The sequence below is a fragment of the Sander lucioperca genome, chromosome 9 (assembly GCF_008315115.2).
Source record: "Sander lucioperca isolate FBNREF2018 chromosome 9, SLUC_FBN_1.2, whole genome shotgun sequence".
NCBI classification, from domain to species: domain Eukaryota; kingdom Metazoa; phylum Chordata; class Actinopteri; order Perciformes; family Percidae; genus Sander; species Sander lucioperca.
In genome coordinates, this window is record NC_050181.1 from 4,462,836 (window position 1) to 4,487,228 (window position 24,393).

Below are 24,393 nucleotides of genomic sequence, written 5' to 3' on the forward strand. Positions count from 1 at the left end.
AAATAAGTATTAGATACATTTTTATTAGCCTATAAAGAAATATAATTTGGTGTCATTAGTCTGATAATAAAGAGAAGGTTAACTGTCTACAGTGCAGTAGCCTAGTGTCTTTAGGCATGCAGGCATGAAATGTGAAGAATGAAAATCATGACCAGCATTCTCGAAATGGCCATACTGTAGTAGCATGACGTGCCGTGCATTGCACCTAACAACTGTGCAGTCAGATTGTTGACTGTCTGCGCAGCGGATAGTCGCGTTTTTTCCCAAGGTTGTGCTTTTGGTTACTTACGGTAAGATGGACCCGCAGTGTCCACTAAAGGATCAGGTGATCCACTAACTACGAAGCGAAGGCTGACTGGGGAAAATGCAAAATGACATATAGCAAATGTCAGAGCATAATTCATTCACATTTTCGGCTCAATTTCAGACTTAAATCGCACCGCTGGAGCTCCAATGTAACGATGGCTCGTTAGGTCTGGTGGCGCAACTGCGATTTTTTTGATATTTTAATTTATGAAAAATCACATTCACAGACAAATATTGGTTTCAACATGGGGCTGTGCTACAGTTTGCGTCCCCGGCTCTTCGGGGACCTGAGCGGGTCTATCTCCAATGCTACCTCGGACTCGGATCAGCCTCCGGACACCGCCGTGCCGACCCGCGCCGTGGGAGCTCGCCAGGAGGACGCCGGGGGATGCGGGGAGAGTTCGTCGCTACGCGGCGGCGGCCCGGTGCGCCCCGGGGACCCTGCCAGGCTCCCGGCCGGGGAGCACCGCCGTGGAGACACCGGTACCGACGGTGTGCTCATACAAAACGGAGGTGGCGGAGGAGGAGGCGGTGGTGGCGGTGGCAGCGGTAAGGGGACAGGGAAGGACCGCGGCCGACGCTTACAGCTGCTGCAAAAGACTAGCACCCAAAAGCAGAAAAACTGGGACAAATTGCTGGTGGAGGAGAAGGAGGCCGAGAAGGAGGCGAAGAAAGTCAGTAAGAATATTGACAGGGCGCTGAAGGAGCTCAAACGGGAGTACAAACAGACGCATCGACTGCTGCTTCTCGGTAGGTAGAGTCCTTCTATGTTGTTGTTGTTGGACTAGGAAGCCGTTTTATTATTAGAAATCAAAACGTAGCCTACTGGCCTTTCCAGAAATTATGTCACTATACTCTGGCGAGGCCTTGCCACATCTGTTGGCTTGGCTGTGAAGACTAACGTTACCCCCTGCGGCTCTCAATGACCAATGATGAAGATGGACGTGTAGACTCACTGGGCCTGCAGTCCTCTTACTGTTAATATTTGGGGTTATAAGAAAAAGTCACATAAACATAATGCAGGCCATCAAATGAACCAGTAGGCTACACACAGGTTTACAGAGACCACTAGCTTGTGGTTTTGGTTTAACTGTGGCATATTTACAGCAATTCTTCTCAATAAGATAGTATTGTAGAGTATAGCCTAGTAGAGTAGCCTGCAGAGTGTTGTATAGTTTTAAAGAGAGTAATTTTGTTGGCTATTATATGCAAATATGTACAGTAGAGACCACTTAGCTTTTGGCTATTGGGCCATCCTGTTTTATACAGTGTATGTTTACTCTGATAGTTAGCGTATAGTATAGTATAGTTTAGTATAAAGCAGAGATTCTCAAAAGAAATTCAGCCAAGGACCCCTTACAAGATAGATATATATATATATATATATATATATATATATATATATATATATATATATATATATATATATATATATACCGGGACCCCCTCATGTATGTCCCTTGAAATAATTTGACATAGCCTTTTTACACTTCCATAGTCTTAATTATGTGAAAAAACAGCACAAGAAATGTATTAGAAAGATATTAGACATGTATTCAACATATTTTCAGATTCTTAGAGCAGTGGTGGAAGAAGTACTCAGATCTTTTACTCAAGTAAAAGTAGCAATACTACTGTGTAAAAATACTCTGTTACAAGTCAAAGTCCTACATTCAAACTCATACTCAAGTAAAAATACAAAAATATCAGCATTAAAATATACTTAAAGTGCCCAAAGTAAAAGTACTCATTATGAGATTGACCCATTTCAGAATAATATACTCAAAAACTACCTCAAATTTGTACTTAAGTACAGTACTTAAGGAAATGTATTTAGTTTCATTCCACCACTGTCTAAGAGTTATAGATTTGTTAGATTAGAAAGTAATCTATGAACTATTATAGATTTAAACATTCAAATATTATTCGTTGAACTATGAAGCCTTTTGTAAAAAAATAAAAATAAAAAAAATTGTATGATCATTTAAATGAATCTGCAAAGTTTTCATGTACCCCCTGGCAGAGTGCCACAGACTAACCACTTTGAGAATAACTGGTATAGAGTGTAGGACTACAGATGAAAAATTGCATTTTGATTAACTGTGGCATATTTACAGTATTTTTTGTACACATGTATAATGTATTATGGCAGAGTTTAGTGGCCTGTAGTGTTACAGAGTGTATAATGTAGTTTGCGTTTGTTTTTTCTGAAAACTAGCATCAAATAGTGTAAGAGTGTATCTGTCCAAGGACTTTTGAGTAAAGATTTTGAAATTATTCAAAATATATTGTATTAGATTGTAGTGTAGTGACTTGTAGTATAGTATAATAGAGTGTTGAATAGTGTGATGTTATGTAGAATACAGTTTAGTTGGTTTTAGTATAAAGATAAGAAAGAGAGAGCACCCAGCTTTTTGGCACCGGGGCCACATTTGCTGTGAATACCAACATACTAGTAGTATAATGTAGGACAGCATAGAATAGTAGAGTGTTCTAGATTATAATGTAGTATTTTATAGTCGCCTTTTGTGTAGTGTGACATCTGTCCAGGGACAACAGATGAGAACTAGCATTAGTAAGGGTTTTCAGTGTTGTATGGTAGTGTAGAGTGTAGTATTGTCACATGTAGACTAGAAGGACGTTGGCTAGTGTAATATAGAGTGTAGTTTATTAAGCTTTAGTGTACAATTATGTACTGATAGAGACATACTATTTGTAGCTTAGGGCTACTGGGCCATGTTTACTCTGAATATGATGTTAGTATAGTATAGTTTAATGTAATAGTGGCCTGGGGTGTAGTGTGACATCTGTATAGGGACTACAGATAAATAATAGGCATTTTACTTTGGCACATTCACAGTATGGGTTTTCAATAGGTTAATGTTGTACAACTGAGTATAGTAGCATCTTGTATAGTAGAGCTGGGCAATATGGAGAAAATCAAATATCACGATATTTTGGACCAAACAGCTCAATATCGATACTGTAGGGTTGACTGTTGGTGCTTTCACAAAATATTTACACAATGAGATTTTTGATAAATACTCATCAATAATGTGGATATAATGACTAAGTGGGTAAATGTAAATAATAAAACGGCTAGAACAGTCTGGTTAATTCAGAAATTACATCACGTTACTGTAATGCAGCCTTTAAAACCAGGAAAAGACAACACTTATGCCATATTACGATATAATGATATCCAAAATCTAAGACGATATCTAATCTTGTATCACGATATCGATATAATATCGATATATCGCCCAGCCCTATTGTATAGTATAATATAGAATAGCTTAATAGACTTTAGTATACAAGGATGTATAGAGGCTACTTAGCTTTCCACTGTTGGACCATGTTTGCTCTGAAAACTAGTATAGTATGCATAGTGGCGTATGGTGGGACATCTGTCTAGGGACTACAGATAAAAAAAATAGTGTTTGTCCCACATTTATAGTAAGTTTTTCAAATAAATCTATGTACTGTATAATATAGTATGGTAGTATGGTCTAGTAGAGTATATGTAGTAGGTTTTAGAATACAATAATGTACTGTATAAAGACAAATTAGCCTTTTGCTATTGGCTATATAGTATAGTATATTCTTAATTCATCTAAAATCATTCTTTTTAGTAGTGTGTAGTCTGGGATAGTAGAGTACTGCATGTTGTATAGTGGCCTGTTGTGTAGTGTGACAAGTCTGATCTGTCCAGGGACAACAGATGACACATAGCCTTTTGACTAACTGTTGCACATTAACAGTAAGGGTTTACAACACATTAGATTAGACTCAACTTTATTGTCATTGCACAGAGTACAGGTACTAAGACAACGACATGCAGCTTAGCATCTAACCAGAAGTGCAAAAAAGCAGTTAGGTGCAGAGTAATGTACAAAATTTACAGGACAAAATATAGATGAAATAGAATGTGGAATAAACAGTGTGGGGTATGAATACACTATATATATACAGTATGAGCAGTATGAATAGTATTAACAGTGGTATGAATATGCTAAGGTATATACAGTAGAAAATAGTAAGCAGTGCAGGTACATTAAAAGAAATAGTGCACAGTGTAAGTACAAGTTGTGCTAATAGTAAACATATACAGAATAACAGCTGGAGGTATGATATGCAGAGGTACACTAAAGATCCGGTATGTACAATATTGACAGAGTGGTATAAATATAAATAGTCTAAAGGTCAGTATAGTATAGTGTACTATAGATGATAGTTTAGTAGGCTGTAGAGTAAAAGTGTAGTTGTCCATGTGCTTTTACTCCTTCTTATTGTTGGGCTGAATGATGATGAAGAATTGATCCACAAGTAACTCAGTAATTCCAATTCTGATCATCAATATGATGAAGTTACCAAACACTTGCTGATTACAGCTTTAAATATGCAAAGAATTGCTTTCTTTAGTATTTTTTGCAATATGGTCATGCTGCCATTAATAATCAATTTTAAGGCATCAGTTAGGGCTCTGGCAACTTGCTATGTTGGTCTGATATTATTTTTGTCATTTTATTGCTTCAGTGATAATAGTTAGATCAAACTTTAACTGACTGATTCATTCATTCATAATAAAAGTGACTTAGCTGAATGCCTTATCTGTTTAACTGTGTCCATATAAATTACAGGGTGATCAGTATTAGGTCATACATGTTATTACCTCACTGGAATCCCATGATAGTTTATGTGACTTATGTTACTTTCCAAATATTGGTCAGCAAAAATTTAGTGCATTTCTAGATGAAGGTGTTGTGTCAGGCCAGACCTCTCTGACCCTGTTGTTAACTTAGATTTAGCTTGTTCGGTTGTGTTATTTTGCCACACATACCGTAACCATCTCGATATTGTACATGTAGGCTAACACAGTAGTTTTCATAAAGGTCAATGTTTAACTTTCAAAAGAGAAAGTCTTGATCAGGAACAGGGGCGTTAAGTCTAATCACAGCTACCCTGATGAGAAAAACAATGTTTAACACATTTATAATAAAAAACAGCATCCACTTGCAGTTTTAAAACACCCCTAATAACATATTGCATGCATTTGCTTTACTTTAAACAATGCTTATTTACTCTATATAATAAATGGCTACCAGTTTAATTTCCTGGTTAAACAGGGCTCACTAATTACACACAGGAAGAAATGGCTCATCCTAATGAAGTCACACAAGGAAGTGTCATACATTCTTCCATGAACCACAGTTGAAAGCTATACAGTGTGTGTGACCTGTGTTACAGTGTTATTTCAACATGTCATTATGGTTTGGGTGGCTTTCTACACCACTATAGAATCACAATTATTTTCTATCTGTCCTGGTACACCCAGCAGCCTCAGCACCAGCCACAGGCCACTTCTGGTTTTTCTTAAGAGGCCTTTCGGGACTTTATACCCTGCAGGTCTCCAGTAGGACTCTTGTTGCATGCCAGAGGACTGAGGTGGTTTGTGTTCCTCTGAAAGTGGACACCTTTCAAATAGTGTTACATTTCAAGGCAACGTATGCTAGCTAATCTGGGTCATTTTATGTTTGTATTTGCTGCAGGTATTTAGTTGAATAATGATAGCCATAAGTAGTTAATGTTTATCCTAAGTGGGCTGCCATGTCTAGCTTGTGCTGGAGCTAGAATCTATCAGTTTGAGTTATATTTATGTGTTACATTTTGTAATGTTTGATCATATGGAATTTTTGGTATCTTACAGTATAATTTTAGACATAGTTCAACTCTTAAATTATGGTTAGGTTTTATAAAATACCTGTTAAATATAATAAAATTATTGATTATAAATGTCTCATTGCATGAGGTTTTGTTTTCAAATACAGAACGGTTCAGAAATGACAAAACACTTTTTTCTTGATGCTTTGGAAATATACCACAATTGCTAAAGTATAGTTATTTACTGAATATGAAAACTAATTTCTGACAGACAGGAAGTAATGCAGAAATTTCTCCTGCCCTAATTTAAATTGGGTGCAGTAAACCTGCTGAATTGAAGCTTTATAAATCAATTCAAAGTAAAGTGGACGTGACAGTACACCAAACAATACATGGCTCCCACATGGTTATACTGTACATATATGTATTAATATTTATATTAGAGCTGAAACAACCAGATGATTAAGTGATTAATACTTCTCTAGGAAATTGAATCATTAAGTTTCAAACATTCCAAACCTTCACTGGTTCCAGCTTCTCATGTGTTAATATATTTGCTTGCTCTTAGTCTTCTATGGGAAATTGAGACTACTACTATTTTCCGATATTTTATGGACCAAACAACCAATGAATTAATTAGGAAAGTTACCAAATAATAGATAATAAAATTATATAACAGAAAAAAGATCTTAGGGTACATCAACAGAAAGTTTCTGGCCATGTCCTAGTGGCTGCCCAGGCTCCTATAAAAGTCTTTAACCTCTCAATATTAAATAGATCAAGGGAGTCCAACCATCTATTAAAGCAAAGCCAGATGGTTTATGTTAGTCAAAATAAGGTAGAGTTGTTATATGACCACTGGAGTTCAGTTGCCTTCAAATACAACTTTCTTGCAGTGTGAATTTAACATGTGAAGTCATTTACATGATATATTTTGTGTCAAGATTTTCACCTAATGTGGACTCCTTGTGAACCACTGTCCTATTTGAAGGCTACATTAGTTTAAAACTGTGTGTAAAAATGCAATAACAAACTCATTATTAAACATGTTTGACCAGGGGACAACTCAGAAAATCTGAATTCCTTTAATAGAGTTCCTTCAGACTTTATACTTCAGTACAGGAATACAGTGATGGGAACTGGAAGGCAAATTCCGATTCTTTTTTGGAAAGGAAGTTAGTTTATTGTTAGGTATCTTGGATCAGATTCTGTACAGGCCTGTGATAATATCTGTTACAGCTTTCCTATGTCCTTAACATCTCAGCCTTATCACCCTTTATGAGCCTAACCAACAGGCTGCTAGCACTGTAGTACACTCCACAGAAACAATGACTGAACTGAGGCAGGCAGGCCAATGAATAGCCTGTCGGAAGTCACTTATAGTCGTGTTTTGTCTGTTTTCGTAGGGTTTTTTCGTGCACGTGAAGCCATATTTTGGAAAAGCTTACTCAGTGAAATGTATATCAATGTTGGCCCTCCCCTTGAAATACCAGTAGAGTCAGGTGAACTTTGCTTCAGTCTAAATGGGTTTTATCATTGACCATTGCTGAACTTTGCTACTAACTGAGTTCCTAGTTGATGTAATGACCAACATGAGGTACTGGAGTATGAATTATGTCACATTTATTATACTGATAGCAGATACTTGTATCAGCTGAATCAAAGTGAACCACACCACACCAGAAGGACATTGGACAGTGTTTGTTCTCCACGTTCTGCTTACTGTATAATTTAGACTTTATCAAGAGCCTCTGCCTTGTAACAGAGTGCTATAAAGTTATTTCCAGCTTCGGAAATAAAATTCAGGGAGGCTAATTTTAGCTGGATATCATTTGGATGGGTGCCTTGTTTTTACAGTACATGCTTCAATTACAGTCAGGGTAGAAGTCGATTTATATGTAGAAAAGAATTCTTTTAAATGTCAGATATTGTTAGATTTATTGTAACCGTTCACTGTCAGATATTGTTAGATTTATTGTAACCGTTCACTGGTCGGTATAATCTTTACCTATCCAGAAAGCCCATGTATTTGACTATATTTAATGTATTTATTTGAGTGCAATAATTTTGCAGAGCCTCCAAAATGAACTGTGATGAAAACTGTGCATTGAGAGTTGGACATTGATTAATAGCTATTTTAAGGGCCTTTGTGGTTGCCATTTTGCAGTACAGATCCACAATCAGTCTGAAAATAGTAAAAACATATTTGTCAGACTTCTGAACACAGAATTTACCTGCAATAGAGTATTTTTAGATTGTTGTATCATTTTGTTTACTTAAGCAAATAATCTGAAAACTTCTTCCAAAACTGCACATGCACACATACTGCCAGTGGCATTTATTATGAAAGATAAATGCTACTATTACTTATAAATATCATAATCATAGTTTAAAGCTCCCCTCCAGACATGTAAAAAAAATTATCTGCTTTAAATAATATTTTGTGGGGTGACCTCTAGCTCACCCAGTAAGAGCGTTCGCCCCATGTTGGCTGAGTCCTTTGCAGCGGCACAGGGTTCGAATCTGACCTGCTGCCCTTTGCTGCGTCTCTCTCCCCCTTTTGTGTCTATCCACTTTCAAATAAAGGGAAAAGCCCCAAAAAAATAATCTTTAAAAAAAAAAAAATAATATTTTGTATCGCATGTTGTTTTACCACAAAAAAGTTCAATTACCTTTTTAAAAAAAATAATACATCTACATCTACTCCTTCCTTCTCATTGAAAAATCTAGAATAAATTAAATATTGTTTATATCAAAAGTTTGACCGCAGGACACAAGATGTCTAGTACTCTGCTAAAAAGTCAATTATCAGTATATTAGTATATGTGAACTGTATACATTACACTTGTGTAGGTTGCATATTGGACCACGATTGGCTTCCAAACTAGTTGTAATATCACAAAATCCTACTGAAATGTACACATCTTAAACTCAGATTTAAGGTGTGCATGCATGGAGTCATGTTTCTCCTCTTGGTCCTCTTTGTCTCTCCTCGCAGATGGAATTTTTGAAATCAGATAAACCTTAACAAACCTTAAAATACTTACACACACACACACACACACACACACACACACACACACACACACACACACACACATACCCTTTTTAGTCTAGTTAAGTGAAAGCCACAGCAAGTTAAACAAAAGTGTCAGACAGTTCTTCCTAAAAAAAAAGATGATAATCTATGCAACAAAACCTGATTCTGCATCACTTAGAGGGAGCTGACAGCATGTATGCGGTGCTGCCTCTAACCACTAGAGAGTGATGTGGGCCAGTCACTTGTTTTGACCTTGCTTACTGAGGTGGGGAGACAGGATTTTTTTCCCTTTCTGATGAGGGTGTGTGTGGAGGGGGTGGTTGTAATATTTTCACGCCACTATAGTGAAATGAGGGTTCCAGTTGTGTTTTGCATACCACACAACTTTGTTGCACTCATTTCACTACATGAAACTAGTATTTGCATTGTGTTTGCATAATGGAGACAATAACAGCACACTCCTTCTTACATGTTACACAAATAATCATTCATGGTTGCCTCATGCTTTTGAGTGATCTATGAACATTTGTAATATAAGCATACAGTACGGTACATTTATAATTTTTTTCCCTGACCTGAATACAAAAGTGTAGTATTGCCTAACATTAGCTCAATCTTAAGGCTGGCCTATTAACTTTTTACCAGTTGCTGTTTTTGAATGAAAAAAAACTTCCTTTTCTGTCTCACACATACTGATAGAGATGTTAATAATGAAAATATTTCTGCCACTGCTACCTACAAATAACACAATGGTAGTGTACATGCAAAGTGCAGTGTTGGTTACTGTTAAGTCAAACCTGTACAAGCCCACACCCCACGTTGACCTAGTTTAGAGGAAGCCACAGCAAGCTAAAGATAAATGTCAGACAATACTCACAACATTGACAGTTTCCTACTTATTGGCAAAAGCATGACTTCCACTGCCAGAGTGTAGTTGTTGTGGTGCATGACCTCTCTTATTCTTTTTAAAGATATTTGGAGATGAAACTTTATTTAAGGCCTTTCACATACATTGTTTAAAATAAAGAGAATTCATTTGTCTGGTCTCTAGTTTAGTGTCGGTACATTTTATAGTCTTTGACAGGTAAACATTTATGAAAAAGTTGGCATGAGATATGTCGGCACTAAGCAATTATTTCTTTTTTAATGGCAAAATTGGGACATATGCGAGAAAAGTACATTGTTTCTCCAAGAAAACATCACTATTAGATTGATAGTATGCTTTTTTTAATGCCTCAACTATTACTATAATACTCTGGTACTACCCATTGCTTACAGTATTTTTAATGTTGACTTTATGGTGACCTAATCAAAACTGCATGCCATTTTTATTTCCTATGGTATCACTACAATTTTACTGTATATGGATTATGATTTTTCTTTGATATTTAATATGACTTGGGGAAATTATCTTTTCATGCACTGGCCAGTGCATGCAGTTAGCCAGCACAGTTTTGCGGGGCCTCTACATCTTGCTCAAGGGTTCATAAGATGAAAGATTAAATCAATTTTTGTTAAGGGTATGCATGATGCATTATATAGCACTGGTTCCCAATCCAGTTTGGCTTGTGTCTTATGTCTACTTGCCACCCTTTGTCACTGTTTGCATATGTCTACAAGTTATGACTAGCAGTTCAACCAATATGTGATTCTTCCTTCTCAGATTGTTTATTTTGAATCATTTTAGAGACATGAAGAGGTCAAATTAGCCTGAATTCCCAAAAAAAAAAGCAAAGATTAGTAGAATGTCTGAAATAAATAAACTAGTAATAATATGTTTTTTCTTCCTTCTGATCTTGTTAATTATTTTGTGATTTTTTTTAAATGTATCTCATGACCCTTTAGGAGTGGTCCCAACCCCAATGTGGGGAATCACTGGTCTATAGAATAGTTTAATGAATTTCAAAGCAAAGGAGCCTAAAATAGACTCACATTAGGTGAAAGACTGTGTTTGTGTCTTTACTGCTCTGGGAAAAGAAGTATTAAGATCCTTTACTCAACTAAAAGTCGCAATACAACACTACTCCATTACATATAAAAGTCATGCAATCAGCTTATTGTTATCGATGTTACTGTATGAATAAGAAAATGTAAAAACAATGTTGCTTGTATGAACAAGTGCAGTCTGAACCCAATGTTGATCTGCAATAAACATATAAAAAAAAAAAGTCATGCAATCAAAGCAAAAGTGCATAAGTATAATTAGCAAAAAATGAAAAAAGTAAAAAGTACCTCAAAATTGTACTTTAGTACAGTACATGAATAAATATCTGGCTGCTTTTAATCATTGATTTACTGTACATAAAGAAATTGCAATTGTGACTTGCACATTTTGTATAAATATTTATAATGTAAAAATGACATTGCAAAGGACGTATATTAGTTTTGTAAATTAGTTTTCATGAATTACATATATGCAGTTACTAGTTACTTTGTATATTCAGACTGTTAACACAAAATATGAATCAACTAATGCATTTTGATGTATTATTATGAATTAAACTACCCGGCATATAAAGTAGTTAACATTAGCACAATATTAGGTAAATGGACTACATTTATATATTTTACACTGTGGTATTGCTACCTATACTTATAATAAAAGATCTCACTACTTCCTCCACCACTGGGTATTACTATTTTTACTTTTAGTAAAAGAACTGAGTAGACTACTTCCTCCACCATGTACTTGTAGACCTCCTTCTCTACCATGATGGCCCCCAGGCCTGTAATGTATAAAGTACAAGTACCTCAAAATGGCACTTAAGTACAGTATTTGAGTAAATGCACTTAGTTACTTTCCACCACTTAATGATATATTAATACAGTATAAACCTCTGAAAGGTTTTAACTTTGTACTTTTACTTTTAGTAAACTGTCTGAGTACTTCCTCCACCACGTACTAGTAGTCCTCATTATCTCAAGGACTACAACGATGGCCCCCAGGCCTGTAATGCATAAACTACAGAGATAGGTAAAGCCACAGTACACAGTCAGTTTGGTTTGGGTCAGGGCCACCTCACTGACTGGAAGCCAACAAGAAGAAAAAGACGAAGACGAAGAAGAAGAAAAGAAGAAGAAAAGAAGAAGAAGAAGAAGAAGAAGAGACCCAGCCCCTCTGTAAACCAGCACAGAGAGGCGTCCGGGTTTCCACCCCTTTGCCGATTAATTTGATAGCAGGATAGCGACGGACTAAATCGGGAATGGCTCCTCTCCCTTTTCCACACAAGTTATAAAATGCTATATCAGTGCGGGTTATTAATGTTACAGTTTAACGCAGGTTTGTTTTCCACCTCCACGGTCTACGGTTACTTCCTGGTGCCACAGAGAGAGGCAGTGCTGAGTTAAAGAGACAGAAATACTGATAGAAATTCAGATAGAAAAAAATACTGAGAGAAGAGAGGGGTTGGAGACGCGATAGGAACAGTTGACTGGATTCCCAGAAATTGAAAACCCTCTCTCTCTCTTCCTATTTATATGTATTTTTGATATTTCTTTGTTAAACCGAGTCGTTATTCTTCGTTGGTTTGGAAACTAACACACGGTTTGGATGACGGCTGGCTGCGGCTAAAGCGGAATTGTAACGGGGGAACATATTCCTCCCTCCGACGGAGAAGCCTCGCAGAGATTGTTCCTTTTTATTTTACAGTGGACTCATTACTGTGTTATTTTTTTAAACCACAAAAATCCCGGGTGTTATTTTATATATTTTTTACGATTCCACAAGGAAGGGTTAGGGCGACGGAAGATGGGTTGTTTGGGCAACAGCAAGACTGAAGATCAACGCATCGACGAAAAGGCACAACGAGAGGCTAATAAAAAGATAGAAAAACAGTTACAAAAGGAAAGACAAGCGTATAAAGCCACACACCGACTCTTATTACTGGGTAAGGCTGATTTAAATGTGATGGCTATCTGAAATGTAACCGTAATCCCTTTCGTTTACCGAACACGTAGCCCCATTTGACAGCGCTTGCAATAATATGTCATGGGGGTGGATATTGATGGAAGCGAAGCTCGAGAGAGCCTACAATTAACTAGCTTCATTTCCAAAACATGTATGATTTTAACGTTAACCTGGATGCCCATATTCGTGTTCATTTTGGTGATATTCTTACGTATTTTTGGTCTATTTTCGAAGGTGCGGGAGAGTCCGGAAAAAGCACCATTGTGAAGCAGATGAGGATTCTACACGTCAACGGCTTCAACGCAGAGTGAGTGCTATTCAATACACTTATTAAATAGCTACATTACCGCCTCAAGAAGCATATTATTGCTTATTCTTATGGCTTCTCTCCAAATGAATAACACTGTGTCGAGGCCAGAATATAGCCTGTGAATGGATTTTCCCCAGGCACTGCAGCGCCTGTTGGGCCCACTATCCCATGCAAAGCAGCTAATATCTCCCCCCCTCTCTTTTCCTCCTATTTCGTGTACATGTACAGTTATCATACATATGTGATTATCTCAGTGTCACACAGATGCCAAATAATTCACCGTTTCCTGTTTCATGTGAGAGGGTGAAAGGTTGTGATCGACACAAGTCTATTGATTATTTGTTTTGCTGCAAGGCCTTGCATGGCATTGATCTTACCAGTGGTCTATTTTAAACAGGCCTAGTATAGTCAAGAGTCCTGTAACTGTATGAAAATCCCTTCTATGTGTATGTGGAGGCTGGATTTTTAGAGGATAGGATGCTTAATCTTGCATTTTTATGATAAAAATGAGGAAAATCATGTCTACAAGACATCATACCCATTTATTTTTGCATTTTACTGGACTCCATCCTGCATTTCACTGTTACCTGGTTCATATTCCCAGCCTCAACAAGTATGTATGTATGTATGTATGTATGAGTGTATGTATGTATGTATGTATGCATGTATGTATTAAGAATACTGTCTAACCTGGCTGTAAACCCTATGTTACTCGTAACCACCTTGATGATAAATCTTTTGTGGTCTGCTGTGGTTGATGTTTTCGTAACCGCTGCCCCACACATCTATTCTGTCCCCATGCAGAGAAAAGAAACAGAAAATCCAAGATATTCGGAAAAACGTGAAGGATGCCATAGTGGTGAGTTTCATCTATATCACTTCCTAAATGTGCTCAATGTCTCTTTTGTCACACCCACTGCAATCCCATTTTACTGATTATTATTATACAGGCTTATGATTTTTTCCCCTCTATTCTAGGGATGTCACGATACCAAAAATCTAGTATTCGGTACCGATAGCAACAAAAGTACACAATACTCGATACCACAGTGTGTGTAAAAAAAATAAAAAAATAAATAAATAAAAGGAAGAAAATAATAATAATACTTAAACATTAATTCCTTTATTTAAACATTGGAGGGGGTGCAGTCACTTTTCTTTCAGTGTTTTCTTTTAGTTTCACTTTTCTGTTATGGTTTGGAGTGGAGGGGGCAAGGAGAGCGTGATTTACAAAAACGAAAACGTCAGTCTTCTGGACCCCACAGCCTGTTGCTTTGAAGCCTGGCATCACCACACAGCCAGTGTACGGTACCGGAACTCCCAGACAGCAAGCATGTTTAGTTACGTCTGTTTCTCTCTGCCGTTGTTGTTTTTCACAAAGAACCGGGCTGGTTAAAGTTAATAATGTTATAGAGGTCTGTTAAAACAAGCGCTATCAGAGCACACGTTAGGTTGTGATAGAGAACGCCAGAGAGAAATAGACTCACTTGTGTTTTGGGAGTTCCAGGTGAAGTCGTGAAAGCCGTCGCCGTAGATGTACGGTAAAGCCAGAAGCTGAATGCGGTCAAGCCGTACAGGGAGATGAGGGGCTATCCGCTGTTTTTCTGTGCCGGTCAGTGTTCTTAAGCATTTAGCGGCAGTCTAGAACATTTTTAACGTTAGGTGTATATACTGCCCCCGTCAGGTCCGGAAGGATTGCATCCCCCGGTACCTACGGTAGTGTGGGAAAATGAGTACCGGCACGTTTTCAGAATTTTGGTACCGAGTTGGTACCGAAGTTCTCGTGACATCCCTACTGTATTCATCTTGCTTAATGCTTGTTTTTTTGTTTTCCCCCACAATTTCTGCTTTGTAGACTATAGTGTCTGCGATGAGCACTTTAATACCCCCAGTTCCGCTAGCCAACCCAGAGGACCAATTCAGAATCGATTACATCAAAAGCATAGCACCTCTCTCCGACTTTGACTACTCACAGGTAAGACATTCTTAAAGTGTGCAGATGTGAATATGTGCGAGAGAGACTGGTATAGTGCATATGTGCTTTTTTGTCTTTCTTAATGTGTTTGTGTGGGTGTTGGATGGTATGTGATGAGAGGATTTGTCTTTTTATGGCCAACAATGTAGATCTTCCTGATGTATAGCTCATGGATGTCAGATGTAATTTTGCTATAACAGCCCTGATGTTGCCTCTCTTCTTTAATTTACTCCTTTTCATGACGTGGTGAGGTCCTTTTTTTAACAAACAAAAGCTAAGGGCATTGTTTTTTCCTTGGGAGATATGAAGTTATGAATAGAAACGTTAACTTGTATGAAATCAACAGTTAGTTGATTCAGGTGCTTGTTAAAGGTTTGATTCCCCTTCGTAGTCGGAGCAGATGTATTGTACGCGGATTTGAATGCAAGTTGGAGCACATGGGGTCTTTTCAGTGTGTGATCAGCCTGTCGATAGCACGAGGTCATGTGTTGGAAATGTAGATAATGTTTTACATCATTTTAAAAGTGTTCCTTGTTTGACACTGTAGCTGTAGATAGACTCTAAGAGGTCTGAATTTAATTTTTGTTGTTGATACACTTTGGGCTTCAATGGGAACCAAATGAAAGTATTAACATGCTATTATGAATAAATCAAGTACAGGGTTCGTCTCCGTTTGGTGTATTGATCTGCACTTTTGCTGTTGGTTGTATTGGAGTTGACAGTGATTTTTAGTCTCATGTTGAGGTGAGGTACTGAACAATTTAAATTATTGTCAAATGTTTCCTTTTTATATACGAAAGCTTGTTTTTAGTTACTTAATACATTTTTCGATCGACAGAGAAATAATCTGCAACTATTTTGATAACTGATTAATTGATTAATCGTTCAGCATGGCCTCCTATAGCTCCGCCTACTTCAGCTCGCCCTTCAATACAATAAATCCGGTCAATCTCTTCAATAAACTGTTGGACATGAATATTTACCCCTGCATGTGCTACTGGATCAGTGCTTCCTGTGGAGACCTTGGCAACAGAGGGCTAAGATAAAGAGCCTTTCATCTCGCCCTCTGACCCTTAGCACAGGCGCCCTCTAGGGTTGCTTCCTCTTACCCTGGCTCTTCTCCCTCTGTACAAACAACTCCACACTACAGCTCAGTCACCACTCTTAAATATGCAGACGACACATACATAATTGGACTAATAACGAAGACCGATACCGTGAGCAGGTAGCCCAAGCAGCCACTTGGTGTCTTGATAACAACCTCCAGCTCAACACATCTTCATCATCAACACAAGAACTCATAATAGATTTCTGGCACTGCCCCCTCCCCAAAACCCACATACACGTCTCAGGAGAACCCATAACCATTACTGACTCATTCACATGGGAGTTCTGTCTACAGACAGATTTCCGTCATAGTCTGTTTATTTTTACTGGTAGCGCAACCAGCGCAACATACAAAAGTCTCACCATATGCTTGGCTCTTAATGTAATTACCAAAGTGAGATGTTTCTGGATTGTATTTAACAAATAGCCCATGCTATAGGATCATCTTCGGTGTTTCCCACAGGTTGAGAATTTATTTGTGGTGGTGGGTGGCGCAGGATGTGACGCTCGACCTGTGATGGCTGGGTTCAGTAATAAACTAGTCAAACAAAGGTTTATGAACTATTTATTTAAAAAAAAAACATAACAAGATATTTTAGAATAATAATAATAAATAACTATTTACATATAAAACAAACCAGATTAGAAGATGATACAGATGAAGTGTAGCCTATGATGAGCTTTGTCAGTTAAATCTAGTTGGTTTGTCAAATACAGTACATGGTTCAACTAAACCTTAAAACCATACTATGATCCAGACAGAAAGTTACATGTTATTTTAAATCTCAACACTATGCGCACATCATGTCTCCATCTAACTCCTGTTAAATCATAATACACTTAAGGCTATCCAAAGTAAATTCATTGTTCATTTAGTTTGTTATAGATCATTGTTCATTTTTTAAAGTGTTTTTAATCTGTGTTTTGAGGATCCTAAATAACGTTAAACAAGACACGCTGTAACACACGCTGTTTTGTACTATACATGTCCGTGTTGCACTCATTATGATCTCATCTGAACAGATTTCTGTCATTCAAACAACTCTGGATTATAGTTTAAAACTTTTACAGCAAACTTGTGGCAACAATTCCGGGTTTTATTTGGGCTTGAATGCATACATAACGTTACAGTTAATGGGTATGGGCAAGGAGAGAACGAGAACTGAAGGCCCGGTTAGCAACGATTAGGTCTGGTTAGCTCCTGTTAACTCAAAATATAGATCAGCTCCAGCGAAACACACTGCTGCGGAGAGGGTGAACAACCAGACTCTAATAAATGACGTTCAAGGCTCTTTCACAGTGTGGCCGCGGTGTTTCAACAGTTTATTATTACGGTAAATCCCACGGGAAGCAACAAGCAACAAGCAACATGCTACTACTAACATAAGCCTGGCTCTGGCCTGATGCTGTGACATGCATGTGGGGGAGGGGCTGGAGGCCACTGGTCTGTGTGCACTATAAAAATACATTGTTGATTGGAAAAGAAATGCAATTCGGATTTTATCTATCTGGGCGGGTATAAATCTACGTGGGCGGGGCGCCCAAGTAGAACCTATGTATGGGAAACACTGATCTTATCGCGACCGAAACATAACGTTAGTTCTTCTATCAGTACTTTTTAATGTTTTGGTGTAATTTATTATCACGCTGCAGCATCTCCTCTGCTCTGTGTCGGGGCTGAGGTCCTCAAACTACGCTCGTTACTATAAGTGCAGTAAAACGTTCACGAGTAAAAAGCCAATGCTTTATCAATACCCCTGTTCAACAAGCATAAACATGTAGCCTAAACATGTAGAAAAGTGATAATTCAATCAGCTCTGTCCACAGTCTCTCATCCACTGCCGCTATGTGTTACACAGTGCACACAGTGCACTCTAATAGCGAATTGTAACAAGCTAGTCTTGCATTGCCAGACCTATCTCCACAGCGCTGTGTCAGCACTGTAGTAAGGTCTGGCTACAACACACATACAGTACATTCTAGGATAGGAGAAAAAAACACTCTGTCTTGTTTCTTTAAACCAATCACAATTGTCTTGGGCAGCGGTAAGCTCCAGATGCAGAGGTGCCTGTGCAAAATAGTCTCGGGGAGAAACTTGTTTGGGTGGTGGAACATGGTGGGGCTAGTCTATATCCACGACGTTCCGCTTCCGTGTTTGCTCGGTTGCCGATGGAAATTCTGCCGGATTTCCCTCATTTAGGCCGGATATCCGTTACATTCCGCTTTCTTTCTGTTGGCATTTTAAACTGGTCGATTTATGACTATGGTTTACCTTGGTTTACCTTTTCTCAGATCTCTGCAAGGTAAATCCAGGCAGCTAGCTAGACTGTCCAATCTGAGTTTTCTGTTACACAACTAAAACCACCTTTTAACGTACACGTTCCACCAAAACAAGGTCCTTCCCGAGGCTGTTTTGCAGAGGCTCCGTATGGCGCTTAGTGCTGCCCAAGACGATTGTGATTGGTTTAAAGAAATGCCAATAAACCGCAGCTCGCCAGACCCTCCTCCACAGCTCTGGATAATACAGTAACGTGAGCTATTTAAATTAGCTTGATACATGGGTAAACGTAATTTGCTTTTACCAGTGTATCGCCCACAACAATCCCCACCAATCAGTCCAAAAACGTTGGCATTTGCAAGGTGAATCTCCATCTATTGTTGCCAACGAATGTTTCTGGTAATCTGTATATGATGGAGAACTGGCCAGCAGCAATCTTTTCATCTGTGTCTTAATCTTGCCCTGCGTAATAAGCTTTTTCCATAACCGGTGGGCAAACATGCGGACATGTCCCTGTTAGATAGTAAATGCCTTAAACATATTTTTTTGTAAATCTTTACAATCATTTACTGAAAGAACCAAGCAGGCCTGCCTTATTGCACAATCCAAATTTTCATCAAAACTTGCCATTTTCAGCACGTAGCTTGCTAGCTCGGAGGTTGTTGTTGTTGTTGTTTCCCGTAGCGAAGGGATTTTGAGAATGGTAACACACACACATAGCAGAAGGGGAGGGGCAAAGCCTGACATCAGATGTCAGGCTTTTTCCTGGTAATCTTCTTGCCAGACTACAAACAAGCTAAAACAAAAGTTGTCTGTATGCCTGTCTAACTGTTTAGCTTAGTTTGCCACATATCTTAAAATTTGGCAAATCCTGGTAAACTTAGCTGTTGGCTGAGACAAACCAGCCCCTCCTCCCTTTACCAGCGGTACTTGCAGGCCATGATTCACATCAGCAGAGGAGGGCAGTGGACAGGATGAATGCCATACTGACTGATGTCTGTGTTCTTCAGTTTTTCTAAACTTCACTCAGTATTTTGATGTCAGGAATATTATTTATTTTATTGACTTTTTAGATTATTTTCGGGTGAGATATGACTCCGTCACTAGTAGCATAAAATTGCACCATTTAAAAACTAAATAAATAAACATTCCAGGCGGGCATGCCCCAGGTCCCCTCTAGGTGACTTCATGTCTTCAGTGCTCATCATTGGACATCAGTCAAAGAAAATGTCTCACAGCACTCATGCATTCAAATGTCTTGGCACACACATTAGCAACACACTCAAATAGAACATCAATACAGACCACTCTACCAAAAAACTTTACTGTTTTCCTAAGACAGCTAAACAAATTCATAGTAAAACAAAACCACCTTCAGTTTTACACAGCACTGAGAGCATACTCAGCTCATCCATAACAGTTTGGTACAGCAGCATGGGCAGTCACACACGCAAAAAACTGCAGTGCATAGTTAATAAATCATCCAAGATTATTGCCTCCCCCCTACCATCAATTGAATCACTATATCGCAAATGCACAATCAAAAGAGCAAAAACAAAAAAACAAACTGACCCCTCTTACCCTGCCCACCATCTTTTCCAGCTGATGCTGACCCTGCCCACCAAATCATCCTGTTTTAAAAACGTTTTTTTCCCCACTGCAATAGGAACTCTGAACACTTCTCACTAACCCTGACAGAAGTACTGCACTTAGAACTCTGTCAATCTATCAATATTTTGTGTGAATTTCTTCTTGTGGTAATATCTGAATGTCTGTTGTGTTAGTCATATGTCTAATATGATTGATTGATTGATTGATTGATACCTGTGTGTTTGATGTTCCTGGCACTGCTGTATTGAGCTTACCCACCACACTGTCCTGAAAGCAAATTTTATTTATTTATTTAATCATTAATAAACGATTGATTGATCGAAGAACATGCCAAAATTCCTTTTGTTTTGTATCTTTGTAAACTGAATATCTTTGAGTTTTGGGCGAACAAAGCAAGGCATTTGAAACCTTAAAGTAAGAGTGCGGAACTATCACACATAAATGAACGTTTGTAACATTCAAGCCCTTGCTAAACAACTTAACACAGTACTGATTAAGCCAGGGAAAGCTTGTATCTCTCGCTCAGTGTAGCGAAGTTGTGGTGTCTGGTTTCGGTGGCGACATTCCTGCGCTGGTGCACCGGAAGTATGATACAGCTTATTTGTACTCAAAAAAAGTAGTTTATTAACTCCACAACAACATCATTACATTTGCTGTACACAGTGCCGTCAACCAACCTTGCTCACTCGATTACAGTTTTTTACAGCATAGCTGTTTATTCTGGCTCTCTGATTGGTTACACAGTATGTCAGTCTACCTTTATTAACCAAAACCTTGCAGACGGGAAAGGGGGAGAGTCCATAGCAATGCGGCAGTATTATGAATCCCACTGCTGTCGACAGGGTTTTGTAATTACTCTCAGTGCCAGTGGGGGGAAACAAAAGTTCCACACTCCAGCTTTAAGCAAGTTTGATTTTGACAATAATCACTAATGAAAATAATAGTTAGCTGCAGCTCCGGTTCTTTTATCTTTGGGAAAATATTTTGAAAAGTTTGCAGTCATTCACCGTATTAAAAAAAAAGATATAGAGGAGTGAATTTCACATGTGTGTTTATCTCTTAGGCATATGACTTTGCCAACAAGGCCTAAAAATCTAGCTAATATTCAGACCTTGTGGACAGGCTACTCTCTTCTTTAATCACTTCACTGCTTTGTTCTTAAAGTGGCATTGTTTTCACATTGCTGCTTTACATCTTTGCATGATGTTTCCCAGCTTCCCCCGTTAAAACGTTATTTAATGCTACATCACAAGAATAGCCATTAAAAGGATTTGGGTGTTAATATCCTCATAGGCCCTTGGTGAGAGTGTTAGCAGGGCAGCAGTAGTTTGTGCTGCTGTAATGTTGTGTTGTGTGACGGCTGGGGCCATGGGGAGAGCCGGCGCTGAGTTCCCAGGCCCGGCCAGGCCAAAGGGAACAACATGGCTCTGTTTGGAGTGTATGTGCTTGTCATCAGTCTCAGGCTTCACTTGTGCCGTCAGTGTCACCACTACTGTATATTGTCACTTAGTGCCACCAGGCATGATATCCACAGCAGCGCAAGAACATGGTCAATTAGTAACCTGTGGCTTTCACCTGTTGGCGCCGTTGTGAAAATGTGAAAGTATGTTTTACATGGAAACTTTTGGAGAGATGATGTTATGGATGTTATTGCCTTAGCAATAAACAAGCCGTTCTTTAATGTCACCAACTGTTGTTTTTGCTCTTCTTTGGGAAAAACACAAACCAATACCCAACTCTAACTCTGAGGTAATTCTAGCATTCATTTACTCACGCAATTTATAGGTTATAATCATGAAAAAACTTTTCTATCTCTGCTGTGTTCTCTGCCTTCTTTCGTGAAGGCTGGACTTACCCTTATGTTTACAGTTGTTGGTATTTATAGTGTCGATTATTGAAATAATTGTGTTGTTTATCAAATTAAATAACTCTTTTGGGCATTATAATTTGACCTGCTAGCATAGTTAGGTTTTTCCGCTCGAGAAAAGTGAGCCCAAGAACAATGTGTTGGGCTGTGTGTGGTTAGTCAAATAGGAAGGCGACAAGCTACAGAACTATGGCTGCCTTGCATCATGGTCTTTTGAAGGTACTGTTGGTGGAGAAGTTGGTGTCTTTTCTAAGTGATGGATTTCTTCCTGTGTATGGGTTCTGTATGTTGGCGCAAAATCATGACATTTACTGTTGTTTTCGATTTTTTTTTGCTGTCAAACTCTCATGAAATATCTTCATGTAAAGCCCCATGATCTATGTTTATGGCACAGATAGATCATGAATATTATAAGAATATATGCCTACAACACAACAAAATAGGCATGAAAGTGTTAGCTGCACTTTTCTTTACATCCACCTTCATGACTGGGAACTTTTGTAAGACAACCTTTTCATCTTGTCGTACAGTATATGTAAATTGCCATGTTTAGTTTTGCTAGCCTGTACTCTTTATCACCAGGCATCCTTTTTTGTAAAACCTTTCCCTGCAGTAGCTTGAGATAACAGTAGGCCCATGGAAAAAGAAAGAACCGACACAAACGGTCGTCTATGCAAATAGAAACAAATGCCACTGTAGTAGCTATGCTAGCCACCCGACAGTGTCCATCGACTGAAGTGGAGCAAATTCAAATAAGCCCCTTTGTTTTTACACCATGTAGCTTCCTGTCCATCAGACATGTTAAAGCCTACATGTAATCCTGGTTATTTGATGCTAGAACAAGCATTTATAAAGTTATTTTTATACAATCTCAACAAAAGGACAAGGATTAGGCCCACAAATGTTTTTAAGGTATGAATTACAGTCTGTTGTGAAAGTTGAGCTTCATATTATTATGTTCAGCCCCACCTATTGTTGTACTGATCTATTTTTGTGTTAGGGTGCAGAATTACTGTACCGATGAATGGTTTAAATTTTCCACCGTGGCTAAACTGTCAGTGAGCGTGTAACGCTATTTAATAATGTCTGATGTCAGTTTACAGGCCGACCCATAATTATGACTTTCTAGGAACGTGACCTGCATTGTGCTGCTTTTGTTCTTCACTACAGGCGTGAAGGGTAACACCTCTATAGCATTCCCTTGTTGTTACCTTCTTGGTGATTTCCTTATGATGAACAGCTTCAGTAGAAGTTTGTTTTTCCTTTAATTAATTACCTGAGGATCCGTGATGTGGGGCAAAGGGTAGCACGAAGGGCTGCTTCGTTTTTTGGATCCGTGCTATGAAAGATGAACAGTCTCGAACAGTCGCTCCCTCTCTCCTTGGCTTAAACTCTGTTTTTGCTAAATTTGTCTGTACTCTTTATTTTTTTCTTTTCTTTTTTTAAGTGAGTAACCCATGGAAGTCAGATTTCTCTCTGTGCTGGGTGACTGTTATCTAACACAGTCAGATATTCTTTTCAGATCCAATCAATGTGGTGTTGCTGGTGTACTGAGAAGCTAGCTGGTTGTCTGCCTGGCTATGTATGGAGGGATTTGAGATTAGTGGCTGTACATTTTGCTCAAAGGCCAAAGGTCTCTTCAAAACTTTATCCAAAGGAATTTCAGTGTCCCCCTCACGACGGAAGATGCAAGCCATTAGCTCCCCAAACTTTGTTTTGCTAAGTCAAATCAGATTTAGGCCATTTTGTTCCCTGTGTCAGCCTGACCTATATGATTCAAGTAAATATTACATCATACACAACTTGATTAACATTGAAACCAAGGCTGAACTGAGAATTGGTCCTAGCAGAGCCACTGAAAAATCAGCATCTCATGGCTGGTGATGGAGGGGAAGTGGAGTGGGAAGAGCACAGGAAAGAGTTAAAAAAACTTGTTATAGCATATTCCCTCCTGGTCTCTTTCTGTGTTATCAGTTCCTCTGTAGGGCACTGCAGCACACACTGCATTTATTCAAAGGCCCAGTGTCACACGCCTCTGTGGAAAAGAGCCCTGAGGACCATACTCTGCTCTCCCCCCTGCCCCTTCCACTCTCTACCCCTTGTCCTCCCTACATCCAGTCCCAATGCGTGCTAGCTTTGTCAGGTTCTTCTTTGGGTTTTCAAGCCCCTGGTGTAAAGAATTTGTCGAGATCTGCAGAACTAATAGCAGAAGAATGTAATCAGCGCTGTTGAATCTTATTGATACTAGTTGAAGTGGGTGTTAAAGTTTGACTGTAACAGAAGTGGAAGCAAATACAGGCAAGAAAGCAAATATGTCCCCATTTTTTGTCC

At 38.5% G+C, this 24,393-nt stretch overlaps 1 protein-coding gene across 2 annotated transcripts in view; it reads left to right on the plus strand.

Moving 5' to 3' along the window:
- Nucleotides 1–299: 299 nt before the first annotated feature.
- LOC116045838 (guanine nucleotide-binding protein G(olf) subunit alpha) overlaps nt 300–24,393 on the plus strand; it is a 55,642-nt gene continuing 31,548 nt past the window's right edge. Inside the window, exons 1-4 of one of the 2 annotated variants that reach the window (XM_031293748.2) lie at nt 300–1,056; nt 13,149–13,221; nt 14,029–14,083; nt 15,080–15,199. In XM_031293748.2, coding sequence (XP_031149608.1) covers nt 552–1,056; nt 13,149–13,221; nt 14,029–14,083; nt 15,080–15,199 — 753 coding nt within the window. In that variant the 5' untranslated portion in view covers nt 300–551. Of the gene's footprint in view, nt 1,057–11,982; nt 12,895–13,148; nt 13,222–14,028; nt 14,084–15,079; nt 15,200–24,393 lie in introns of those variants that run through there. The other variant, XM_031293749.2, reaches the window with a different exon arrangement.